We start from the raw sequence: 23876 nt of genomic DNA, 5'->3' as shown, positions 1-23876 counted from the left end.
GTAGTAGTAGTAGAAGCAGCAGCAGCAGTACTTGTAGTAGTAGTAGTAGCAGTAGCAGCAGCAGCAGTCCTTATAGTAGTAGTAGTAGCAGCAGCAGCAGCAGCAGCAGTACTTATAGTAGTAGTATTAGTAGTAGTAGTAGTAGCGGCAGCAGCTTCAGGCTAATGATGCTGCACTTGGAGGGATTCCTGTCTCTGGGTTTCTCCAGATACTACAGCTCTGACCGCTTGCCACGTGTGCCCAGTTCAGTGCCACCTCTCACTTTCCTATAGAAATGGAAACCCCTCTGCAGGCAGTGTGCGGGTGGGCCTTCTCCCCTGGTGAGCCCGGCCTGAGGCCGTCTGCCTTCTTTGCGTCCCCTGAAGTCCTGGGGCTGCTCCGGTTGCTTGATTTTCTGGAGGCAGGTCTTTGCGGCCAGTGGCCGGTGGCCTGGCTGGCCTTGGGCTCCATCCCAGTGTGTTGGGGTCTGCTCATAACAACCCCGTGAGCTAGAGACTACAACTTATCCCTATTTTACAGATGAGGAAACTGAGGTTTGGGGAGGTTACTTGTCTTGCCGAGGGTCACAGAACTGCAGGTAGCAGCCGTCTCTTGGTTCAGATCTCTTGGTATTTCAAGCTTGGGCCTTGTTACTCTGTGGTGTGACCCTTACACTTATGTGGACCCTTACACTTCTTTTGTCTCCTTAGAAAATATTCACTCTCTAGTGGATAGAGCACCGGCCCTGGATTCAGGAGGACCTGAGTTCAAATCCAGCCTCAGACACATAACACTTACTATCTGTGTGACCCTAGGCAAGTCACTTAACCCCATTGCCTAACAAAAAACAAACAAACAAAAAAATATTCACTCCCCCCCACCATCTTCTGCACCCTTTCTTCTTCAGCATTTACAGATGTCAGTCAGGCTTAGGAACTTTCTTTTTTTCTATTTATTTTTTAAAAAATAAAGTTGTCTTGTCACCAAAATTTTCCAAGGTATCACTCCTCCCGCCCCTTCCAGCATGCCGTTCCCTTGTGACAAAGAACTGTAAAAAGAAGAAAAAAACAACTGAAGAAAACCAAGCACGTGGTGCAAACAGAGCTCAGCGGAAGGGGCCCCTCTTTTCAGCAGACGCCCCATTCTGCCGCCGAGCTCCTTTTGCGGGTCTGGGCTTCTTCCATGTCCACGGTTGTGGTTCCTGTGGGCTCACTGCTCTGCTGGCGCCGCTTTTCCCTTTCTGTTGGATTTACTCTTTCTTGGTAAGTCGTGACACGCTTCCAGGCGCTTTGCATCCGTTGCTGTGAATTTTCTTATGCTTCTCTTCCGACCTCACTCCCGTCAGCCTTGCTGAAAAGGGAAGCCATCCCTGCCTCGCTTAGGAGGAGCCTGCCTCAGTGAATCCCTGTCACTTGTTTCTGCTTCTTTGCGCAGAAGAGGGCCGCTACAAGTATTGTGGTGCGGACAGCGCCCCATTTTGGTAGGGACCAAATGACTTAGCGGGGAACCCACGGCTGTCCTTTGTTGTCTGATTGAATTGGAAGCAGGTAATTGGCGGAGGTGGTAATTACCAGAGGAGGCAGCTGTGGCGGAGGACAACGAGCGCTGAGCTTGGCTTTGGGAAGCCCTGGCTTGGACGCCCTTTGTCTCTGGGCAGGCCACTTGTCCCTCTCAGCCGTAGCTTTTTTGCCTGAAAGGCAAGGACGAATAACACAGGGGCAGTGTGGTAGAGTGGGCAGAGATGTCTCTGACCCACACTGGCCAGAAGAGGCCTTCTCAGCGTCCCAGGCCAGGCTGGAAATGTCCAACGGTGGCCGGTCAGCATTAGCAGAGGCTTCCACACCGATGACACAAGAACCCTTCCTGCCCTCCCAGTCCCTCTTTCACAAGGCTGTTCTTGGGATGTGCTTCGCTAATACATGATTATCATTTTTACTCCACTGGTCCCGGGTAACTTCAGGCGGGACCGTTAGCCTTAGAGATGGGAAGTCCTGGGTTCAAGTCCTGAGTCTGGCGCTTACTGGTTGTTTGACCCTGGACAATTCATTCAACCCCTCAGCGAGTTCTCTAGGACTGTCATTTTCAGAGATGGTGGCCGTGGCGTCAGTGGGGGGATTTTTCATACCGGGAGTTCCTCGGCCCACTGAACGTCCAGTGCTTGACCTCACGTTACTTCTGCAGTCTGGAGTCCGTCTGGGTGTGTGTAGGTGTCGGCGGATGACTTACAAAATCAGACTCTTCCGAGGTAGAGCAGAGTGGGAGCTTCCACTTTAATTGAGGTTAGTTGATATTTGTGACCATCCGCATTTCTCCTTCTCTCTTGGTCTTGTCTAAGTTTTTCAGTGTTTTCATTTGATAAGGGACAAGCCCTCGGTGTGGCATCGGGAGACCCCCCCTTCAAGTCGCTTCCTAGCTCTGTGAAAAACAGAGGCTCCCTGGGTCTGTCAGTCACGTGCCCTGTACCTTGGTACACATGAGGGGGGCTTGGACCAGACGAAGGGAAAGCACTTGGTGTTGGCTTTTACTTCCTGTGTTTTGACTGCATCCCACATTGCAGAAGATCTTTATTATCTTCTTTTTATAGTTTTATCATTTCTTTCATTTGATTTTTCAGGAGTGAACCCGATTTCCTTTTTGATTGGAAGAATCCTGGATGAATCTTCACACCTTTGTTTCTTTCTTTCTTTTTTTTTTTTTTTTTTTTTTGCACCTTTATTTCTGTAGTAAATAGATTTCTGGATGACCAGCTTTGCGCCTTTAATTTTTCCCCACTCTGAGGTTGCCCCTTTGGAGGTTTTCCTAATAACCGTGTGGATAGGCAGTCCTAGAACTGCTGGGGCCGTCACGGCCCAACTGCAGCGCGCAGAACGGGTCCTTCCTGCAGTTTGTCTAATTGCTGTTTGCTGGAGCTCAAGGGGATGTCACGCTGTTATTTTAGCTCGGCCTGTTTCTTTATTTGAAGTAATTCCTTACATTTCCTTAAAAGTGCAGCTGAGCCACTGGAGGTGAGGTTGGAAAGGGCCTTGGAGTCAGGAGACCTCCTTCCTACTCCTCCCTGGGAAACCAGCGGCATTTAAGCTCTGGACCTTGGTTTCCCCTCATATTTCTGCAGTTGGCAGGGCATAGGAGAAGGTGAGTCTGACCTCACCGGCCCTTCCTTCCTGCTCAGAAATGTCGTGGCTCGGTAGTGTCCCCGGCATCTTGGGGTTTGGAACTGGAACGAGGGCCCTAGAGATGATTTAGCTCCATCCCCTCATTTTAGAGGTGAGGAGACTGAGGCCCAGAGAAGGGATGGGCGGGCTTCCATGGGGTCAGCTCCTAGAACCTCGGGCTTCTTCACCTTCACCTACATGTCTGTCTGGTCCACTTGGCATCAGCTTCTCAAAGTTTTTATGTGTGTCTGGTATTCGTCTATTTCTTTACCTCTTGTATTCTGCCCCCCTCCCCCAGGAGTGTAATCTCCCGGGGCTTCATAGAAGGAGGTGCCAGCTCTGGGGCACTCTGCCTGCCTCGGGCAGGCCCCGTCCTGCGTGGTCCAGGTCCTGAACCGTCCAGTGCGTAGCCCACAGCCTGACAAGGAGTTATTTTTTAAAAAATAAAGTTGTGTTGTCACCAAAATTTTCCAACGTGTGGCTCCTCCCGCCCCTCCCAGCATGCCGTTCCCTTGTGAACAGTGGATCTGTCCTCCATTCAGCCGTCACAGTGACCTTCCTGGAGTACAGGTCTGACTGTGTCACCTCCCCCATGCCCTCTGGAACCTCCAGAGGCTCCCTATCACCTCCAGGACCCGTGCTCTGGCCTTTGTAGCCCATCCTGGCCTGGCCCCCTCCTACCCTTCCAGTCTCCCTGTGCCTTCCTCCCCGCACACACTCTTGGGTCCGGCGACACCGGCCTCCGGCTGTTTGTGAACAGGACCTCCATCCCCTGCTCTGATGTTTTCTGTGGCTGCCCCCCACGCCTACAACTCCTGCCTGCCTGCTTTCCCAGCTCCTAACGTCTCATCTTCCAAAGGAAGCCTTTTCCAAGCCCTCGTCATCCTCGTGCTTCCTGTCACTGTTACTCCCGGGTTTTCCTGCATGTAGCTTGTTTGCACGCTTGTTTGCTTTCTGACTTTCCCGTTACATTGTCCTCCCGCAGGACGGGGGTTTCTTCTGCCCCTTTTGTATCGCTGGTGCGTCGCGCAGTGCCTGGCACATAGTGGGTGCTTAACAAAGGTTTTGGGACTGGTGGCCTTGACCGCGTATGACAGTTTGGAGAGGACTTTGCCAAGTGGCAGCTCGGGGCAGACAAGCACAGGAGTGAAGAACTGTGCTCCCAGGCCCTGTGAGGGTCCGTGGAAGGCAGGGGCAGGCAAGATGGATGGAAATAATTAAGAGGGAAGGAAGTAGAGTTAAGAGGGATGGAGAAGGGCTTACTGCAGAAATGAAACTGGGGGGTAGGTAGTTCACAGAAGAGAAAAACTTGGGGAGGGGGACACACTTGCTGTCTTCATGGGTCTGAAGGGCACAGCCAGGAGCGATCCATCTTCTTGGCCCTAGAGAGAAGCAAGAGCAGTGTTGTGGAAGTTGGCAAGGGGCACATTTGGGCTCGATATGAAGGGAAGCATGCTAAGTCACTGCTATTACAAGATGAAATGGGCTGCCCTCCAGGGTGGGGGGCTCCCCCCCTGCCCCCACTGGACGAGACTGGGCCCAGGCTGGAAGAGGACTGTTGTGTGTGCCCTAATCAGTACTCTTGACTGAGTGTGGGCTGTGTGTGTGAAGCAGTGCTGTGCCGGTGAATGTTTTACATCCAGGTCTGGGGTCTGTGGTGGGGTGGGGGTGTGGGAGGGCTACCCACAGTTTACTTTTTATTTTATTTTATTTTATCTTATTTTTTTAATATATTTTGATTTATCAATAATCACTTCCATAAGCTTTTGAGTTTAAAATTTTTCTCCCCCTTCCTCCCCACCACCCTCCCCAAGATGGTGCACAATCTGATACAGGCTATACATTTACATTCATATTAAACTTATTTTCATATTAGTAATGTTATAAGTAGAAATTAAAACCAATAGGAGGAATCATCAGAAAGAGGAAACAAAACTCAACAGAAGAGAAAAAAAATAACAATTTGACTTCTATAGTTCTTTCTTTGGATGTGGATAGCATTTTCCATCACAAGGCCTCTGGAGATGTCTTAGATCCTTGTATTGCCAGGAAGGGTTAAGTTTATCAATATTAGTCATCGCACAACATGGCTGTTGTTGTATACAACGTTCTCCTGGTTCTGCTCACTTCACTCGGCATCTGACCATACAAGTCTTTCCAGGTTTTTCTGAAGTCTGCCTGCTCATCATTTCTTATAGCACAATAGTATTCCATTACATTCATATGCCACACCTTGCTCAGCCATTCCCCAGTGGATGGGCATCCTCTCCATTTCCAATTCTTTGGCCACAGTTTACTTTTCATTATGAATCTTCTCCCTCACTATCTCCAGTCTGGACAGTCAACAAAACAATAAATTAAGTCCTGATTTTTAGTATGCCCCCTCCCCCATTCCCAGGTGTCAGTCAGTCAACATTAAATAGTCACCTACTGTATGCCAGACACAGGTCATTTAACAGTCAGCCAAGCCCTTTGAGTGTTCCTCTGCCCCAAAGTCTTTTCTACCTCTAAAGTTCTGTGATTCTCAGAAGGCAGGGACGATCTGCCTCTTGTATTCTAGTGCTTAGCATAGTGTGTGGCACACAGTAGGTGCTCAATAAATGTACATTGAATTGAATGAGAGTATGGAGGTATTGTAGTAGGGAGAGCAGTGTAATGGACTGTGAACTTGACTTAAGAACGAGGGTGTGTGTTTAAAGTTACAGAGTTTGCCCAGGATTTCCTTCTTCCTCTTTATTCCACGCCCATGTTTGTCGCTTGGGAAGATTGCGGGGAGGGGAGACATGGGGAATGGGGTGATCTTCCCTTTCTGACCTTGTGTCTTGCCTCTGTAGGGAGAAGAATCTTTGTGCCAAGAAGGAGGTGAGGGCTTTCTCCTGCACCCACGGAGCGTGGCCTGCTCCATGAAGTGTTTGAAAAGCTTCCCGCCCAGCTTGCCGAAGGAGTTTCTGCCGGTGCCCCCCAGGATGGAGGAGCTGCAGAGCGTCTGCCTCTTCTGTCCGAGGAGCGGGGTCTGCTGACCTGTCGCCAGGAAGCGGAGGCCCCCTGCCTGCTAGGACCATGAAGGAAGTCGTCTGCTGGTCACCCCAAACGGTGACAGACTGGCTGCTGGAGAATGCCATGCCCGAATACTGTGAGCCCCTGGGCCATTACACGGGCCAAGACTTGATCAGCCTCACCCGGGAGGATTTCACCAAGCCCCCGCTCTCCAGAGTCTCCTCCGACAATGGGCAACGGTTACTGGACATGATTGAGACCCTGAAAATGGAGCACCACCTGGAGGCCCACAAGAACGGGCACGCCAATGGGCACCTGAGCATCATTGCCGACGGCCCGGGGCCCGACAGCAAGGCCAAACACAACGGCATCCCCAACGGCTACCAGGGAGGGTTGGAAATGATCAAAATCCCCATGCCCGAGCCCGAGCGCTCCCAGTACCCCCGGGAGTGGGGCAAGACCCTGCTGGCCTTCCTCTACGCCCTGTGTTGCTTCGTGCTCACCACAGTGACCATCTCGTTCGTCCACGAGCGAGTGCCTCCCAAGGAGACGCAAGCGCCCCTGCCAGATACCTTTTTTGACCATTTTAACCGGGTGCAGTGGGCCTTTTCTATTTGTGAAATCAACGGTCTGATTCTTGTAGGCCTCTGGTTCATTCAGTGGCTGCTCTTAAAATACAAGTAAGTAGATAAAGGTGGGGGTGGAGCATAACGGGGAACACTTGAAATTCAGGAATGATGTTCCTACTTTAAAAATGGAAACCTCTGTTTTTGGGGGGTGGGGGTGATGCCCTAGAAAACCAAGGTGGTTTTGAGAAACATTGGCCAGTCTTGCTTGGGTTCAGATCTCTTTATAGGCAGTACGGAATGGGAGATTGGACCTTTCACGGCCGTGTTATTTTCTCTTGATGACTTAGACAGGAAATTCAGAAAACTCAAGCCAGACACAAGCGATAGCAGGATTTTGTTCCGGAAGAACAGGCACCTAGCATTCTGGGGGTTGGCCTAACGAGTAAAGCATGGATGAGGATTGACCGGGGCATACATACAGCGAGTGATAAAATAACTAATCTCATTTACGGGGCACTTTGAGGTTTGCAAAGCACTTTATGTTTTAGGACCATAGACTAAGACCTGAAAAGAACCCCAAAAGTCACCTGGCCCAAGCCCCCCAATTTATATACTTTGTCTCATTGGATTCCCATTTTACAGATGAGAAAACGACTCTAAGTAAATGCAAAGTACAAAACAATAGCAAATATTGGAAATTTCAGATTCTTTAGGATTCACAGAGTGCTTTAGATCCCTTGTCTCCTGGAAAGAACCTTAGAGGGAATTTAGTCCCCCATTTCACAGATGAGAAAACTGAGGCCCAAGGGAGTGAACCGCCTTGCCCAAATTGACTCCAGCTGTCCTTCGCTCAGGGATGCTCCCGCTGAGGCCTCCCGTGTGGGTCTGGGCTATGACAAGGCGCTATCCTGAGGTCGCACTCCCACCTTGGAACTGGATGGCAGACCAACCTGCAGAAGACGTGGGCTCTTGGGAACGTGTGGCCTTCCAGGCATGAGGCAGCTAATCCCCTTCAGGCTTGCAGGTTTTTATCTGGGAGCTCTGACGGCCCTGAGCAGTGATCCTTGGTTCCAGCTGAAATCTGAAGTTTGCAAAGTGCATATAGTATCACATTCGTGAGGTGTAGGCACTGTTCTCTTGTGAGGTGGGTCATGTCATGATTATCCTCATTTTACAGATCAGGAAACTGAGGCTCAGAGAGGTTAAATTATTTCTCCATGGTGTGTCTGAGGAAAGATTTGAACTCGGTTCTTCTTGCTTGGAGGCCAGCACTCTATTTACTGTGCCACACTGTCTCTCTTAGTGAGAGGATCTTTTTCCAAAACCAGGCACTATCTGATGATGGTCTGGAGATGGCCCTAGGCTTCTGAAGGCTCTTCATAGAGCTCTCTATCTGTGGCAGGTTCTCCTAAACCAGGAGGGCTTCAGTTGGGGGCCACAGGACGGACTGCGTGCCTTCTGTCTGATAGCCAACCTAGCTAAGTGTAGAAAGGCTCCTCCCAACGTGTCTCCCTCAGCTCACAAAGACAGACTGCCAAGGGTTAGGACCCCCAGAGGTCCCTTGAGGGAGCACCCCTCTCACTTTCATCTGTATATCTCTTTCCTTAACACAGTCCCTGGCACATAGTAGGCACTCAAATTCCTGTAGATTGTTGATGAAGTCACACAGGTGTGTCTTGAGGGCCAGCCGGTGGCTGAAGGTCAGGGCATGGGGGATGTGGTTTGTGCAAAAGCCTGGAGATAGAAAAGACTAAGAGGAGGAGTCGTGTGTATAATCAGACTGGAAATAGGGGTTGGAACCGAGGGAGAAGGGCTTGAAACGGCCAGCAGAGAAGTGGGTGTTTTCTGCTTGAGCCGGGGAGGGACCAGCTTGGACTCGTGTTTTAGAAAGGCCGTGTTTGAGGCCTACCGCTTGGGAGGCTGTGTGCCGGATGGGTCAGAGGGAAGGGACGGGAAGCGGGAGAACAGTGAGCAGGCTTCTTTTCAGCATTCCAAGTAAGAGGGGATTGAGGAGGACCTAGAGTTGGTTGTGGTGGGAGTATGGAGAGGCAGCAGAGACCTGGGTTCACATCCTGCGGGCAGACACTTTCTGCTGGGTGACACTGGGCACTTAATTTCACTCTGCCTCAGTTTCCTCCTTTGTAGAATCAAGGGGTTGGACTGAGTGCCCTCTAAGGTTCCTCCCTCCCAGCTCAAAATCTAGGAATCTCTAATTAGGAGTCAGTATTTCAATTCTGTTACTGCATAAAGTGATGTTTTTGTGGCCTGGGACCAAACCAGCGGTCTGCAGACATGTTGGAGGAAAACGGCTTCTCAGTTTAGGGAAGGAAATCATTACATATAACCTGTCCTTTCATTTGGGGGCAGATGAATAAGCTGGTTGGGAGGTAAACAAGGGCCCTGAGACCTTACGTGACTTATCCAGGGTAACACAACTGCAGGGGATGAGAGACAGGTGTTTTCTAGACCCCAAGGGCCGCCATCTGCCTCACTGGAAATGCACTGTCTTGAAATCAACCCCATACGAAATCCACCGAGTTGGGTTGCCAAGCATTGGGCGGTCAGCTTGGGAATTTCACTCCCAATCAAAGAGAGGGTTTTCTGGTGTATCATATTAACCTGCTCCCTCTGTGAGCAGACAGCACCATTTGGCAAATAAACATAAGGGTCCCTGCCAGAGCCCGGTGCGAACGCAGGAAATCGTGGTCCAGTCCACTGGCAGTGTCGAACTGCCGGTCCGAGAATCCCATTCATGGGCTCCGTCGCTCTTAGCTCTCTCACAGCGGACAGTTCCCCTCTGAAGGATTGTTTTGTGTATCTCTCTCCCCAAGGATTCCAATGCCTCTGGGTCACCTGGTGGAGGAAGAGAGGAAGCAGGCAGAGAAGCTGACATCGCAATGGGGCTAGGGGCTTTCCTGGCTCTCTATATAATGAGCTTTATGTCATAATTGTCATAGCAACAAATTAACTTAATTAACAAGCATTTGATAATAGTTAACATTTATATAGCAATATAAGGTTTGCAAAGTACTTTGAATATATTATTTCACAACCCTAGAAAGTAGGTGCTATTATTATCCCAGTTTTTTAAATGAGGAAACCAAGGCTGAGATTTGCCCTGAGTCTCACAGCTAGTAAGTATCTGGGGCAAGTTTTGAGAATTTGGGTCTTCTTGGGTCCAAGCTCAAAACCATTTCCCACTAGACGTAACTGCTCATTGTGTGCCAAGTACTGGGTGATCTCCCTGGCCTCAGTTGCCTTCTCTGTCAAATGGCAGGGTTGGGCTAGATGTCTAACATCCCTTCCAGCTTTGGTCTCAGTCAGTCAGTAAACATTTATTAAGCCCCTACTATGTGCGAGGCACTGTGCTAAGTGCTCTAATCTATTGAGTTTGAGATGTTATTGGGACATCCGCTTCCTGGAGAGGGAAGAACCCTGGATTTGGAGTTCAAGGCTGGCTTTGTGACCTGTGTGGCATTGGGCAGGTCATATGAATTTTCTAGGTCTCAGTTTCCTCATTGGTAAAATGGAAGGAAGTTGGAGTGAATGATCTCCAAGGTTCTTCAGAGCCCTACATTCTATTATTCTGTGTTGTAAAGGCTTACATAGAAATGGATCAGAACGTGACCTTTAAGCTGTGGATCGTGTAGATGTTGGGAAGGTGGGAAATGGGGGGCTTTACATGTCAACATTAGGGACCCTGTGAAGCTAGAGAAGGTATATGGCGTAATGGGAAGAAGGCTGGATATGGATAATGGATTGTTGCTGTTCAGTCCTTTCAGTCGTGCCTGACTCTTAGTGACTCTGTTTGGGGTTTTCTTGGCAAAGATGCTGGCATGGTTTACCATTTCCTTTTCCAGCTCATTTTACAGATGAGGAAACTGAGGTCACACAGCTAGCTCTGAGACCAGACTTGAACTCGTGAAGATGAGTCTTCCTGACTCCAAGTCCAGTGCTCTGTGCACTATGGCGCCCCTAGCTGCTGAGGAGTCAGAGTACCTGGGTTTGAAATGTTTTCGAAGTTTGAATTTTGTCTGTCTCAGTTTCTTCATCTGTGAAAAGAAGTGGGGGAGGGGAATGGTGATTGAAAGCCTTCCGGCTTTCAGTGATCCCTCAGGGCAAGCAGTCCCCTCCTTGAAGGTGGTAGGGACTGGTTTTCTGACTGTTGTTTTTTATCTTTGCATCTTCACCCCCTCAGTGTGCCTGGCACACAGTAGGCATCTACTAAGTGCTCACTGGTTCCTTATCTGAATCCCATGTTCAGCTACTGAGTCCTCAAAACCTGCCCCAGATACTAGGTTCCCTAGAACGTAGGTCTGGTGCAAGGAAAGAGGGGGGAATGGGGGGAATGGAAGGAAGGAGGTGTGGTTGGTTGATGCAGCGGAAGACGTCTGCAGGGAGGACCACTGGGGCCTTGCCTTTCCTTCCTTGTTGCTAATAATCAGGAAACCGTGAGCACGTTTTCCATTCCGGATCTTCTGTGAGTTCCCCTGGGATGTTCCAGGCGGTGATGTCTAAGTGCTCAGAGGCTCATAGACACAAGATTATAGATCATGGGCCCCTTCCAGAGAGTCACGTCACCTGTTGAGGCTTTGGGAGCCCCAGATATTTGTCTGGACTCATTGGCATCTTCATATCTTCCTTTTAATATAATGAACAACAATTTTCACAGTAACAAATTGCTTCAATTAATAAGCATTTGATAATAACAGCTGTTATTTTTGTAGCAATTTAAAGTTTTCAGAGTACTTTAAATATATTATCTCATTTATCTGGTCCCCAGTGAGGGGGTGACCTTTGAGGAATTGGCTAGAATATCTGGTCTTGGGCCTGTTGGCTCCCATGCAATACATACACTTTTGTGATTATTTTGTTTTCCTACATTTTTAATAGCCTGGGCTAGATTCTGTAACACTTGCTTTCTAACGTGTGCCTTATCATTGGGATAAAGCGAATCAGTGAATGAATGAAAAACCCCTTCTCAAGTACTTATTCTGTGCCAAGCACTCTGCCAAGCTTTGGGGACGCAGATAGAAAACCAGGACAGCCCGACGGAGCTGGGACCCATCACCTGGAGGGGGGTTGGGTCCCAGGGCGGACATACAGGCTTGCTGGTCCGGTGCATGGCTGTGCCCAAGGCCTGGTTAGGGTGCATTGGGTGCTGGCAGTGCCTTGAAGTCTGGAGAGCGCAGTAGCATGTGGGAAAGCCCACCGGTTCCCCATGCTACGAGGTTTGTCGTCGGTGTCTCCGGGCTTGCCCAAGCCACGTAACCATACAACGTGGGGTTGGGGGGAGGTCCCGAGGAGGAGGATCAGGGTATCAGGTGAACGTTTTAGACGTCCACACGAAGAGGCCGTCGGAGCCGTTCCCTGCCCTTCGGTTTGACATGGATGAATGTGAATGTTTCTGCAGGATATGTGGCTTTCCTTCGTAAGAGCTTTTGATCTGTTGAGTACATGGTAGCCCTGCTCATCGTCATGTTTCATGTCTTTCATTTTAGGTTTTCTGTAACAGAAATTTGTTATTCTTTTTCTATCTAAGACTCTCAGAGGGGGTGGGACCCCGAGGTCATCCAGTCCAGCCCAAAGACCTCTCTGTCCAGTCCCCAAGGAGTGGCCATCCAGCCCCTGAGGGAGAACCCACCCCCTCCTGAGGCTGCCTCTTCCCCTTTGGGATGGCGCTAACTTTAAGTAAGTTTGCCTGAAGTCCACCCTGAGTTCAGCCTCTTTCACCCTCTACGTCCCGGTTCTTTCTTCTGGGGCCAGGAAGAATAGATCTGATCCATCTTTGCCAGGCAGTTTTTGTCCATAGTTTCCCATAATTCCTCTGTAGTCAGTCAATAAACATTTATTTATTTTTATTTATTTTTCTTGGTGAGGCAGTTGGGGTTAAGTGACTTGCCCAGGGTCCCACAGCTAGTTTAAGTGTTAAGTGTCTGAGGCTGGATTTGAGCTCAGGTCCTCCTGACTCCAAGGCCAGAGCTCTATTCACTATGCCACCTAGCTGCCCCCAATAAACATTTATTAAGCACCTACTATGTGCCAGGGACTGTGCTTAGTGTTGGTCTTCTGGTGCTAAGACCACCTTCTGCTTTTGTATTTTTATCCACAGTGTTCAGGACAGTGCTTGGCAAATAAAGTAGTAGTGACGTAAGAAATGCTTTTTTTATTCATTCTTTGAGATTCTGCCCAACTCGTTGGAGACCTTTTGCTTGCTTTTTAAATACCTTGTCTTCCCGCTATACCAAAGAAGCCATTTTTATTTTCTCTCACGTCCAAATGGAATTGCCTGTAGAATCCCAGCACTCTCGAAAAATGAACCAAGAAGTTAGTCGTTGTTAACCGGGGCCAATCCAGGAAGACACCTCGGAGTACAGTGCCCCCAAACTCATATCCTCGGGATGTCAAATGGAAACAGCTGCGGCTGACTCATGGAAAGACATGGAGGCAAGATCCCAGGGACCACCATGTGGGCACAGCACATCCTCTTCAGTCTGATCACTGATTGATTTGATGCGGGTGAATGTGTGTGGGTAGAGGGGCAGATGGGAGGGGTTTGCAAATGGTGCCGGTAAAGGGGAAGGGCCCAGAGATAAGATTGACAGATTGGGTTCCGAGGAAGGCAGACCTGCAAATGTAGAGTCTGTGTGAGGGAGTGTCCTCGTTTTGTGTCTTCAGTCCATGTTTACGGTTTATTTCTTGTCAATAAGTATTGATCCAGCACTGAGCCTTGCATTTCATATTATGCAGAGGTGAGATGAAAAATAATTACTGCTGTCAAGTGACCTCAGTGGCACCGGGATGGAGTGCTAGACTGGAGTCAGGAACACTTGAGTTCAAATCCTTTTACCGTTTGTGTGACCCAGGGCAAATTTCTTAAGCTCTCTGTGCCTCAGTTTCCTTAGCCGTAAAATGGGGATTATATAATGGCGACTACCAGATAGTATTATTATCCTGTGAGAAGAGCTTTGCAAACCTTAAAGTGCTATATTACCAGGGAGTGAGAGGTTTGTCCATATAAATGAATGCGTGATAGTTTGTGGAGGGAGGGATTAGGAAGGCTTCCTGTAAGAAGTGGCGCCAGAGTTTGCCTCCACAGAAGTTAAGAGTTGCAAGATGTCAAGTTGAGGCATCCCAGCCAACCCGTGCAGACTCATAGAAGCAGGAGGGCACTGCCAGGTTGAGTAAGCTGCCTGACGCATGGAGTGTGGGAAGGAGAGTGTGTGGCAAGCCTAGGAGAGTTTTTGTTTTTGGTGGGACCTTACGATGATCACAGATGAGAGTAGGTATCAGATAGTTGGTTATTGTGGACTCTGCCAGGAAAGGGCGGGGGCTCCAGGAGAGCTCATCTCTGGGATACCTTCCGGCTCTCTGTCTTTGATCCCAGAGTGGGCTCCCCACGGTCCAGGCTGTGAGAAGTTTCTGGATTCTGAGCTCAACCTTGGGAGGGCCTGCTCAGGTCCTAAACCTCCCAGTGCTCAGACGGTGGAAAACTTCAAGTTGTTAAACCTATGGAATGTGTTTGCTCAGAGTGAGATGTGTTTTTCCCTTTCCTCCAGGTCCATCATTAGCCGAAGATTTTTCTTCTTAGTTGGCACGCTGTACCTGTACCGGTGTATCACCATGTATGTAACCACCCTCCCAGTACCCAGCATGCATTTCAACTGTTCTCCGAAGGTAACCATCCATTCTTGCTGGGATTTGTACTTTGTGTTGGGCGCTTCCCCAATGACCCAAGAAGGGTCTGTTGACTCAGGCCTTGGGTGGGAATTTCTTTAGAATCCTGTCCTGTTTCGCCACATCAGTCAGTACTCACCAGTTGTCCCCAAGCGCAAGGCCAAGGGTGCCTTTGCTCCCTCCTCTGGGCCTCTGACAGTGGCCCACCCCGTCTCAGTGGTGAAGGCCTTTCCACGTCCTTGACTCCTCTGAAGATCTAGTTCTTAGGAGCACTGATGCTCTGTATGTGGGGGTAACTCTTGTTCCTTGTCAGGCTGTTAGGATATCATTAGCGTCTCTGACATAAGTCTAGGCATTTCGCCCCATTTTGTTGGCTCTTTCACGGGAGCCTTGGTTTCAGTTTCAAGTTTTCATTTTCCTCCCTCTCTGGATAATCTTGATAGTGATGTCCTGTAAGACCCTTCTCTCACTCGGCCCCCTGTGCCACTCCCCACGTGGCTAGGTGAGGGACAGGTAGAGAACACGTCCCCTACTGGCTCCCTGGCACTGAGAGAATGGTACCCTCTCTGCCCCAAAGAAGTGTGAATATCCATGTGGGTAGTGGATAGAAAAGACTGCTAGCTCTGGAGACTCGGGAGGTGAGCTTAAATCTCTGTGGACCTTCTCTGGAATGATGAGGTTGGACTCAGTGACTTTTAAAAGCCCTTCCAGCTTTATGACTACTAACATTCGGTCCCCTTCAGTTGAGGGAAAATGTTTTAGTGGAGAATTTTTGATGCAAGCAAAGGAAGGACGGGAATTTCAGGATTAGACAGGCTACCATCTATCCTCAGTAAAACCTCTAAAATCTCTGAAATGGACATCCAGTCCCGGGTAGAATAGAACAGACATTTCTGCCATGGACTTGGGTGGAGAGGACGTGGTATAATCTAGGTTTTTAATGTTACATTCTTTTTTAATGGAAATCCTTATCCGGTTCTTTAGAGAATTCTTATTCGATGCACTTCAGAGCTTAACTTGCATAATACGTTATGTAAACAAGCCCCGTCCCTTTCAGCCTTAACTTATTCAGGTTTTGTGGGCCTCAGAAGGCACATTCCTTAGAAGCTGTTTGTTAGTTCAAAGCTATTAAAAATTAATTGGAGACTTAAATATACTTCTTTCCTCTCATTTTCCCTTTCTTCCTCCTTTCTCCCTCTTCTCCTTTTTTCTTCCCTCTTTTCCTTTTTATTTAATTTTTTTGGTTTGGTTGCAAAAGTGGCCTTACCCTCCTTGGCCTTTCTACCCGAAACACCTGTAGGTCCTTGACTCTGGAGAAGCTGCCAGGAGGAGCGGGCTAGGGTCCAGTTAGCACTGCTCCCAGGACATCATGGGGTTACTCAACTGGTTGATTAGGACCCCATGAAACCTCTGGGGCTCTGGGTGGTATTTGATGAGTGCCGCCATTGTGCGCCCTTGGGCAAAAGGAAGACATAGGTTGGGTGGTTAATGAAGTAAGGGATGACACATTGGATGGCCCCACCCAAAGATCGTGAATTAACCGCTTGTTGTCCGCCTGAAGGGGTGGCTCTGATGGCCATGAGGCTGTGTGGGGTGACGGAGTTCAGTTTGGAGTCCAAGGATATGGGTTCCTCCCAACTCTGTGCTTACCACCTGTGTGACCTTGGACAATAATCACCAATGACAACAATAATAACAGCAGTCCTATAAGGCAAAGTTTGCAGAGGGCTTTACGGATATGATCTCGTTCAAGCTTCGCAACAAGCCCGTGAGGTAGGTGCCGTTATTATCCTGGGAAAACTGAGACACAGAGGTTAAGTGATTGCCTAGGGTCACCCAGCTAGCAAGCATCTGAGGCTGGATTTGAAGTCGGGTCTTCCTGACTCCGCGCAGTGCTCTATCCACTGCTCCACTTAGCGGCCTCATCTGTAAAATGGTGGCACAGCAATGAACTGGAGGTACTGGAAGGCCCCTTCTGTTTCTTAATTTGCTTGGTGAATGAAGGAATGAATGAATGAGCATTTATTAGGTGTTTACTGTCTTCCAGGCAATGTGGGGCGGTGGGAAGAATACTGTCTTGGGAGCCAGAAGACTCAGGGCAAAACTCCTCTGTAGAGTGAGGGGGTTTAGCTAGAGGATTTCTGAGGCCCTTTCCATCTCTCAGTCTCCTTCTTTGGTCCCTTCCAGATCTGAGGCACCCGAGTAGCCCAACAGATAGAGCACTGGGCCTGGAGTCAGGAAGACCTGAGTTCAAATTTGGCCTCAGGTGCTTACTAGCTGTGTGATCCTGAGAAGGTCAATAATGTCTGTTTGCCTCAGTTTCCTCAACTGTAAAATGGAGATAATAATAGCACCGACCTGTCAGGGTTGTTGTGGGGATCATGGTTGAGAATCTTGGTAAAGAACAGTGCCCAGAGCCTGGCACATAGCTGGCACGGTGTAAATCATAGCTCTTACGGTGCTATTCTTCCTTATCCCATGACTCTTTGGTCTCCCATGGCTGTAAATAATAAGAGCTTTTAGTTCAAAGAGGACTGATCTTCCCGGTGGGGTGTGTGTGTGGGGGGGGGAATCTGTCTGCCGCATCACACTGTGGGGTTAGTGAAGCGAACTTCTCAATGACTGGGCACCGAGCCTCCCCTTCTTTTGACACGCCAAGCGCTCCTCCTCCAGGGAAAGACAACGTCCCGCCAAGTGCTTGCCGTGTAATTAGGACTATTGGACTCATTGTTTGACGGCCGTGCACGACTCGCCCAGGGCATGTCGCTGCTTGCGGAAATAATAGGGTTATTATGATTTGGTCGGGGAGGAAATCGGGCTTCCTGTCCAATTTCTGCTGCTTGGCCTCAAGCTGAAGTGTTGGAAAGGGTCTGGGAAAGTGTGTGTCATCTGTCCTGGAGATCTCTGAGCCTGGCACACGACCCCCGCCATCTTTCTCTCCTTGGTTAGCGCCTGTGCGTCTTGGCGTCGATGTCCTGGAGGAGCTCAGGAATGTGTCCAGCCCCCAGAATGACTTGCTGTCCTCTCGTTACGTGGGAAACATTGGTGCTGCCCTGGCCCCGGCCCTTGGACTTTTAGGTGTGAGGCATCCCCTTGGCCATCCGGAGGGAGGGCTGATCTCAAAGTCTAGGCCCTGTTCTGCAGAGAGAAGAAATAGGAGCCCGTTCCGTGTTGCTTTGGTTTTTTAATTCTGTAGGAAAAAAATCCCCGGGCACGTGGTTTTGGAAAGATGAGCTCATCCCACAGTGACTAAACCTCAAAGTGGGATGTGTTGTTAGTGTATTTCAGTTCCTATGGTTACCGTAGAGTCCAAAACCTTGACAGAGAACGAGAGATGAGTCACTTCAGGAAAACTTAGCCAACTGATGTGGCCATCTGTTGGGGCTCATGTTTCCAGGCCCTCATTTCTCTTAAATTTCAGAGTGACCCAGAGTTTCCATCCCCTGTAAGAAGGAATACCCGGGGGCAGAGGTCCCTGTAATTTGTTGGGGCTTAGAAGGAAGGCCAGCCAAGAACAGCTGGACAGGGGCTGTTCCAGGATGGTGGCAGCGGAGAGGACATCCTGTTGAAAAGGCAAAATGTTTGAAAAAGAGGCAGCCTGGAATATGGGTGTTTGGAGACCTAGACTTGGGGTCTGGGAGGCCTGGGTTCAAGCCCTGCCTCTGACACATAGACCCTGGGCAAGTCACTGGACTCTTGACCAGAAGTGACCAGAAGTTACAGAGAAAAGATCCCAATGTGCTTTGGTACCAGAAATCCCCTTTACCAGTGAAGTCACAGGTCCCATCCGGGGGAAAACAAAAAAAGTTGTCCTAAAAATGTCTTTGCCCTTTCATGATGTCTGATGGTAAGTTAAAAGAAATAATTTTTTTCTTTAATTGTTTTTGTGACCTTAGTGCCAAGCACAGTGCTCAGCTCATAGAAGGTGCTTAATAAATGCTCACTGATTGATCAGCCATAGTTTGAAAACATTACAGTTCTTCCTTTAGAGAGGCCGCATGGCCAAGGGGGTGGAGCTCCAGAGTTGGAATCTGGAAGACCTTGGACTCCTGTCTGTATGGTCCTGTTTGTGGTTGTTGTTGAGTCATTTCAGTCTTGTGTGACTTCGTGACCTCATTTGGGGTTTTCTTGGCAAAGATGCTGGAATGGTTGGCCATTTCCTTTCCCAGCTCATTTTACATATGAAGAAACTGAGGCGAATAAGGTTAAGTGACTTGTCCTGGTCACACAGCTAGGAAGTGTCTGAGGCCAGATCTGAACTCCCGAAAATGAGTCTTGACTACGTACCTAGTGCGAGGTGTACTTTGGCACCACGTAACGGCCCTTTGTGATTCTTGGGAAGTTACTCAAATTTCAGTTTCCTTATCTGTAAAGTGGGGTTAATAATATTAGCACCTCCCGCCCAGGTTTGTTGTCAGGCTCAATGAGATAGTAGGTGTAATGTGCTTTGTGTGCCTTCCAGCCCTGTCTGATTCTCAGCTATTGCTGTGATTAACTCCCTCTTAGCCAAAGCATGGGGAATAATTGGTCCAAATCTGGATCAGTAGAAAGGCACTTAGCGAGTGTCTCCTTCTGGTTCTCAGAGTCCAAGGGCCTCTTGATTTCATCACTGGGAGTCCTTTCTCTTTCCAAGAGGAGGGAAGCACAACCTCTCCTTTCCTTCCCCCAGCCCAGCCCGGAGCAGATCCCCTCCTCCTGGTGCCATTGTGTCTGGAAAATGCATGGTAGGGTCGCTGGGACCCACAGTGGCCTGGAAGGCCAAACGATACTGCAAAAAACGATTCCCTTGGGAAGGAGGTCCTGCGGCTTGGCAGAGGGGCTGTCCTCTTGGAGAATTCTCATTAGGACTTTCTTCCTTACAAGTGCTAGAAGACAACTCAGTAACCATCCCCAGTTCTTTGGACATCTTCATCTGGCATGTACCCCAGGCCCTTTGCCCATATTTGGGTGGTCTCCAGCTTACGACTGACCTTCCTCAAAGGGAGTGCCCAGGGCAGAGGTCAGTGGGAGTCACTCCCTCTCTCATGGTAGGCGCTTGGTCTCTCTTCCTGCAGCCTAAGGGCCCGTTAGCTGCCCTGTTATGTTGGACTCCATTCCTGTTGAGCTGGTGGCCCACCCGGGGGTTGACCTCTTCTTCGGAGCTCATTAGGCTGACCCTCGGACAACAGGGCCTAGGAGTGATCCCATCTTTGGTCCTTTTATACTTGGAAGAACCTTCCCGAATGTGCTTCATTGACGTTAATTTGGAGCTATGTGGAGGAGGACTTGAATGGAGAGAGCTTTAGACAGCCAAACCGTAGGCTGCCATCTTGGTACAGTACTTTAGCGTGCTGGTGACAGAATTGTCAGTCTGAGGTTTCCCCTCCTGTTGTCCCTGCTTCTGGGGTGGAAGTTGTCAGTGCCGCTTCTCAATCTCCTTTCTCAGGACATCTCTCTTCTCCCCTTCTACTCACTTTTACTTCTCCGTCTCCCGTGGTTGCCCAGTATTTCCGCCAGGGTCTGTTGTGGTTGGGACTTTTATCTTCATGACTTAAAGGAGAAAGCAGAGAAGTGATGGGTTTTTTCCTTCTATTTTCTTGGAGGAAGCCGTTTAGGAGAGTCTCACACCCCAGTGTGTCACAGAGCACATAGTTTGGAGAACCAGATTCAGTCATAAATACTGAATTGTTATCAGCAGGGCAGCTGGGAAGGATGGCTGGGACTGGATGGTATGCACAGGGGGACTTTGAAGAAACTCAAAGCGCCAATTATAGGACTCTGTGCATTTGTGTGTGCACGGTATGAGTGCAAGCGTATGTAAACAGGAGAGGCAGTGTGTGCACAGTGACCCAGAGTGGACCCCTGAGGGGTTCAGGCTGATTGGGATCCCTGGGCAAGTTACTTAACCTCTAGGGCCCTCTAAGTGAGAGGTTCTTTTTTTTTTTCCTTCTCGAGTTAAGTGATTTGCCGAGGGTCACACAGCTAGTGAGTATCATGTGTGTGAGGCTGGATTTGAACTCAGGTCCTCCTGACTCCAGGGCCCTGAGTGAGAGATTCTTAATCATATTTATGTCATGGATCCCTTTGGTGGCATCTGGTGAAACCTACAGAACAATGTATTTAACATGCGTAAAATAAAATTCACAGGATTATGAAGGAAACCAAAGGGGACTGAAAATAAGGATGTGATTTTTTTTCCCCCCTTTTCCAAGTTTATATGGATTCTCTGAAATCAATCCATGGTCCCCTTGGGCATCTGCGGACCCCAGATTAAGAACTCTAGCTCCCAAAGTTGTCAAGTGATGGTGATCTGCATCTGTGAAGGGGAGTTCCTCACTGGGAGTTCCCTACCCCTCCGTCTTTGTTAGTGTATCGTTGTGTAAGAATAACGGTCTCAGAGCTGGGGTCTGAGTTTGCCTGTCAGCTCTGCCGCTTGGCTTGCTGATTCCGAGGAGGTCACTTAACTTCTGGACTTCATGGTGATGACCTCTCAGGGAACCTCTGCCTCCAGCCTGGACGACCTTACCTTATGACCTCCCCAGTGACGGTTAACAGTTTGCCGGGGGATGGGCAAGTGCCAGTGCACCTGCCCCGCACATCCTGGAGTGGGGCTGTGAATGAAGAGAGTTTCGGTGTCTGCCTCTGAGGCCCTTTCCCACGAGCCTCGGCCCCAGCGCCCCCTTCCCAAGTGTTCTCTCCCTACTGTGATTTTCTTCAAACACTTGGTTTTCTCTCTCTTTTCTCATCTTCACTCTGACTTTTAAAGTCTTTGATTTAGAGCTGGAAGGGTTCTTAGAGGTCATTTTATAGAGTTGGAAACAGGCCCAGAGAGGGTTAAGTGACCTCCCCAGGGTTCCACAGCTAGCAAGTGTCTGAGGTGGGATTCGAACTTGGGTCCTTGTACTCTGCGTCCTTTGCTCTTCCCACTCTCCCAGCAGGCAGTGGCTTTTGCCGCATCTGACCTCCTGGGGCACTTGGGGGCTCTCCCATCATGCCCTTGTCCGCTCTCCCTTTGGTTCAGGTCATTCATGCCGGGCCTCGTCTCCTCAGGGAGACCTGGGCTTTGGGAGCTGTCTTCTTGCTGGCTTCTTCACAGCCTTTTGCTCAGGGCGTTGCATGGTGTCACTTTGAATAGTCAGTCAGCTAGCTTTTATTAAACACCTACTGTGCGCTAGGTACTAGCGCCAAGTGCTCAGCATACAAAGAAAGGCAAATCTAGGGTGAAGGAGCCACTGTTCTGATGCAGGCACCAGGAAGGTTTCAGATGCAAGCGTGGTCCCTGGGATGCCACGGGAAAACAGACGGTTGGGCGTCTCTCATGCCATTCTTTCTGATGCCAAGGACTCTGGTGACAAGAACGTTCTTCTGTGGGTCTTCAGTAGCTGCTGCAGCCCCCCAGGCTTCCCTGGAAGCCAGGGAAGGAGCCTGGCTACTCTCAAACCTCTTGGGCTCAGGGTTTAGAGAAGAGGGTAGGCAGCAGTATGCAAGGCTGCAGAGAGGCCAGGAGGGACGAGGATTGGGAAAAGACCGTTGGGTTTGTCAGTTAAATGCTCACTAGTCACTTTGGAGAGAGCGGCTTTGGCGGCATGAGGAGGTCAGATGCCAGACTGAGGAGAATTAGGAAAAGAGTGAGAGGAAGGGACCCATTGTAGATGGCCTTCTCAAGGTCATTAGCCAACGATGGAGGAGAGAGATGGCAGGATAGCGGGTTTTTGGAGGATGGCGGAGATGGGGCACGTTTGTAGGTAATAGGTAATATTAGGTAATTAGGTAGGTAATAGGGAAGCAGCTGGTAGACAGGGAAAGGTTGAAGGATAATGAGAGAATAGGGATAAGAGAGGGGGAAGACTGATGGGGTGGAATGGGTTAATTTATGCTGTAGAGAGGATTGCCGTGGCAAAGAGAGGCCACTTAGCCCTTCATGTGCACAGGGGTGCAGGTGGAGATTCTGGATGAAGGCACCTTGGTGATGTGATTCGAGGAGAGACCAGGAAGCCCTCCCTGAACAGTCTCTTGTCTTCAGTGAAATATGGGGCAGGGTTCTCAGCTGTGGGAGGCTTAAGGAGGGATGAAGAGATTTGGAAAAGCCATTGGAAGGAGTGAGATAGCGAACTGATTCCACAAGTACAGAAGGATTGTGTTAAGAGCATAGTCAAGATTATGTAACATAAACTCTCAGTGGCCCGTGGAGCACACTTTTGTCATTTTTTTTTGCAGCTTTGTTCAGCAGCACGTGGGGAGGAGCTCAGGCAGCCGATGGTGGGGGTAATCCAAGGCTGGGGTTTGGCAGGGCAAGGTCTTGGATAGAGTAAAGAATCAGGAGACTCAAGAGGACATTGTAGAGTTGAACTGGTTCAGCAAAGGGTCATGATGGCGGAGGAACCAGTGTGTAGCCAGTGTAGGGGTGGTAGCCTGGGAAAGAACGAAGTGGTGGAGGGATTGGAGGTCACCATGAAGACAAGGAAAATGGTTTGGGGCTGTAAGACGGAGGGAGAAGTAGAATGACAACGGGTTGTGATCAGATAAAGGACAGTTTCAGTTCATGAACATGGAGGTGGAATATTTATTGGAGATGGCAAGATCACGAGAGTGTATGACCATGGCTGTGTGTAGCTGTGGTGGGGTGGAGGAATATGGGAAATGAAGGAGTAATTGGGAGGTGATGTTATTTGAGGGCGTATCGGGATGAACGTTGCAGGTTGCAGGTGTTGGAGAGAAAAGAAGGATGGAGCCAGGCACTGAGCTCATTGAGGAAGGGTGGAGAGAGTCCTAGGAATTGTGGTTGGGTGCTCAATGTGGATTGCATGAACCTCAGAGGAGAGGTTACTCGGTGACGGTGGTTGAGGGAGAGCCTGGAGCGGCAGTGGAGCAGTCCAACTCCCCACCCCAAGCAGCCAAGGGAGTCAGCCAAGGGTTGGGCAGTGTTGAGTGGAAGCTCGGCCGAATTTCAGGGAGTGCAGGAAAATAGAGGGAGCGAAATTTGAAAAGGTTTAGGAGGAAATCTAGTTGGTTACCTATGAAACAGACATTCCAGAGAGCACAGTGCCAGAGGTGGGTAGCTTTGGAGTGAATTTGGGGAATGGGTGGGAATAAGGGACGGGTCAATGAAGGATAGCAAACAGGGTTCAGAAGAAGGGTGGGTGTGATGGGGATAGATGTTTGCTAAGCATTGAGGAATGAGTTCAGATAGGTTATCATTGTCCTCTGGGATTCTTCCTTGGGTGGAGTTGTCCCTGGGTAGCAGACAGCTCAGCCTGCTGGGAAAGCTGGGAGGATGGGCATCCCTAGGCTGGGACAAACCTCGTAGGGCTACAGGTGGGTGCAGATGGTGCCTGCCCGGGCAGCAGAAATGTTGGAAGTGTGTCCAGTTAGGCTCGCACTGGAGTCACGGAAGACATTCCCTGCATCCTCGGTACTATTCCGGGGGGGTCACCGAAGGACATGCTGATCTTTCTCATTAATTCTGAAGAAACTCATTGTCTGTTCTTAGAGTGAGTCACAAATCCAAGGAGTAGCCGAGTTT

The 23876-nt window shown here is 49.5% G+C and overlaps 1 protein-coding gene across 4 annotated transcripts in view; it reads left to right on the top strand.

Annotated features, from left to right (window-relative positions):
• Positions 1-23876, top strand: part of SGMS1 (sphingomyelin synthase 1) — a 95275-nt gene that overhangs the window by 59261 nt on the left and 12138 nt on the right. For all 4 annotated transcript variants that reach the window (XM_027840573.1, XM_027840574.1, XM_027840572.1 and 1 more), the window contains exons 2-3: positions 5966-6808; positions 14257-14374. In XM_027840573.1, coding sequence (XP_027696374.1) covers positions 6192-6808; positions 14257-14374 — 735 coding nt within the window. In that variant the 5' untranslated portion in view covers positions 5966-6191. The remainder of the gene's footprint in view (positions 1-5965; positions 6809-14256; positions 14375-23876) is intronic.

The sequence above is a fragment of the Vombatus ursinus genome, unplaced genomic scaffold (assembly GCF_900497805.2).
Source record: "Vombatus ursinus unplaced genomic scaffold, bare-nosed wombat genome assembly UNPS02014847.1, whole genome shotgun sequence".
Lineage (NCBI taxonomy): Eukaryota > Metazoa > Chordata > Mammalia > Diprotodontia > Vombatidae > Vombatus > Vombatus ursinus.
The sequence above is the reverse complement of the archived record's forward strand: the minus strand, read 5'-3'. Positions and strand labels throughout refer to the sequence as shown.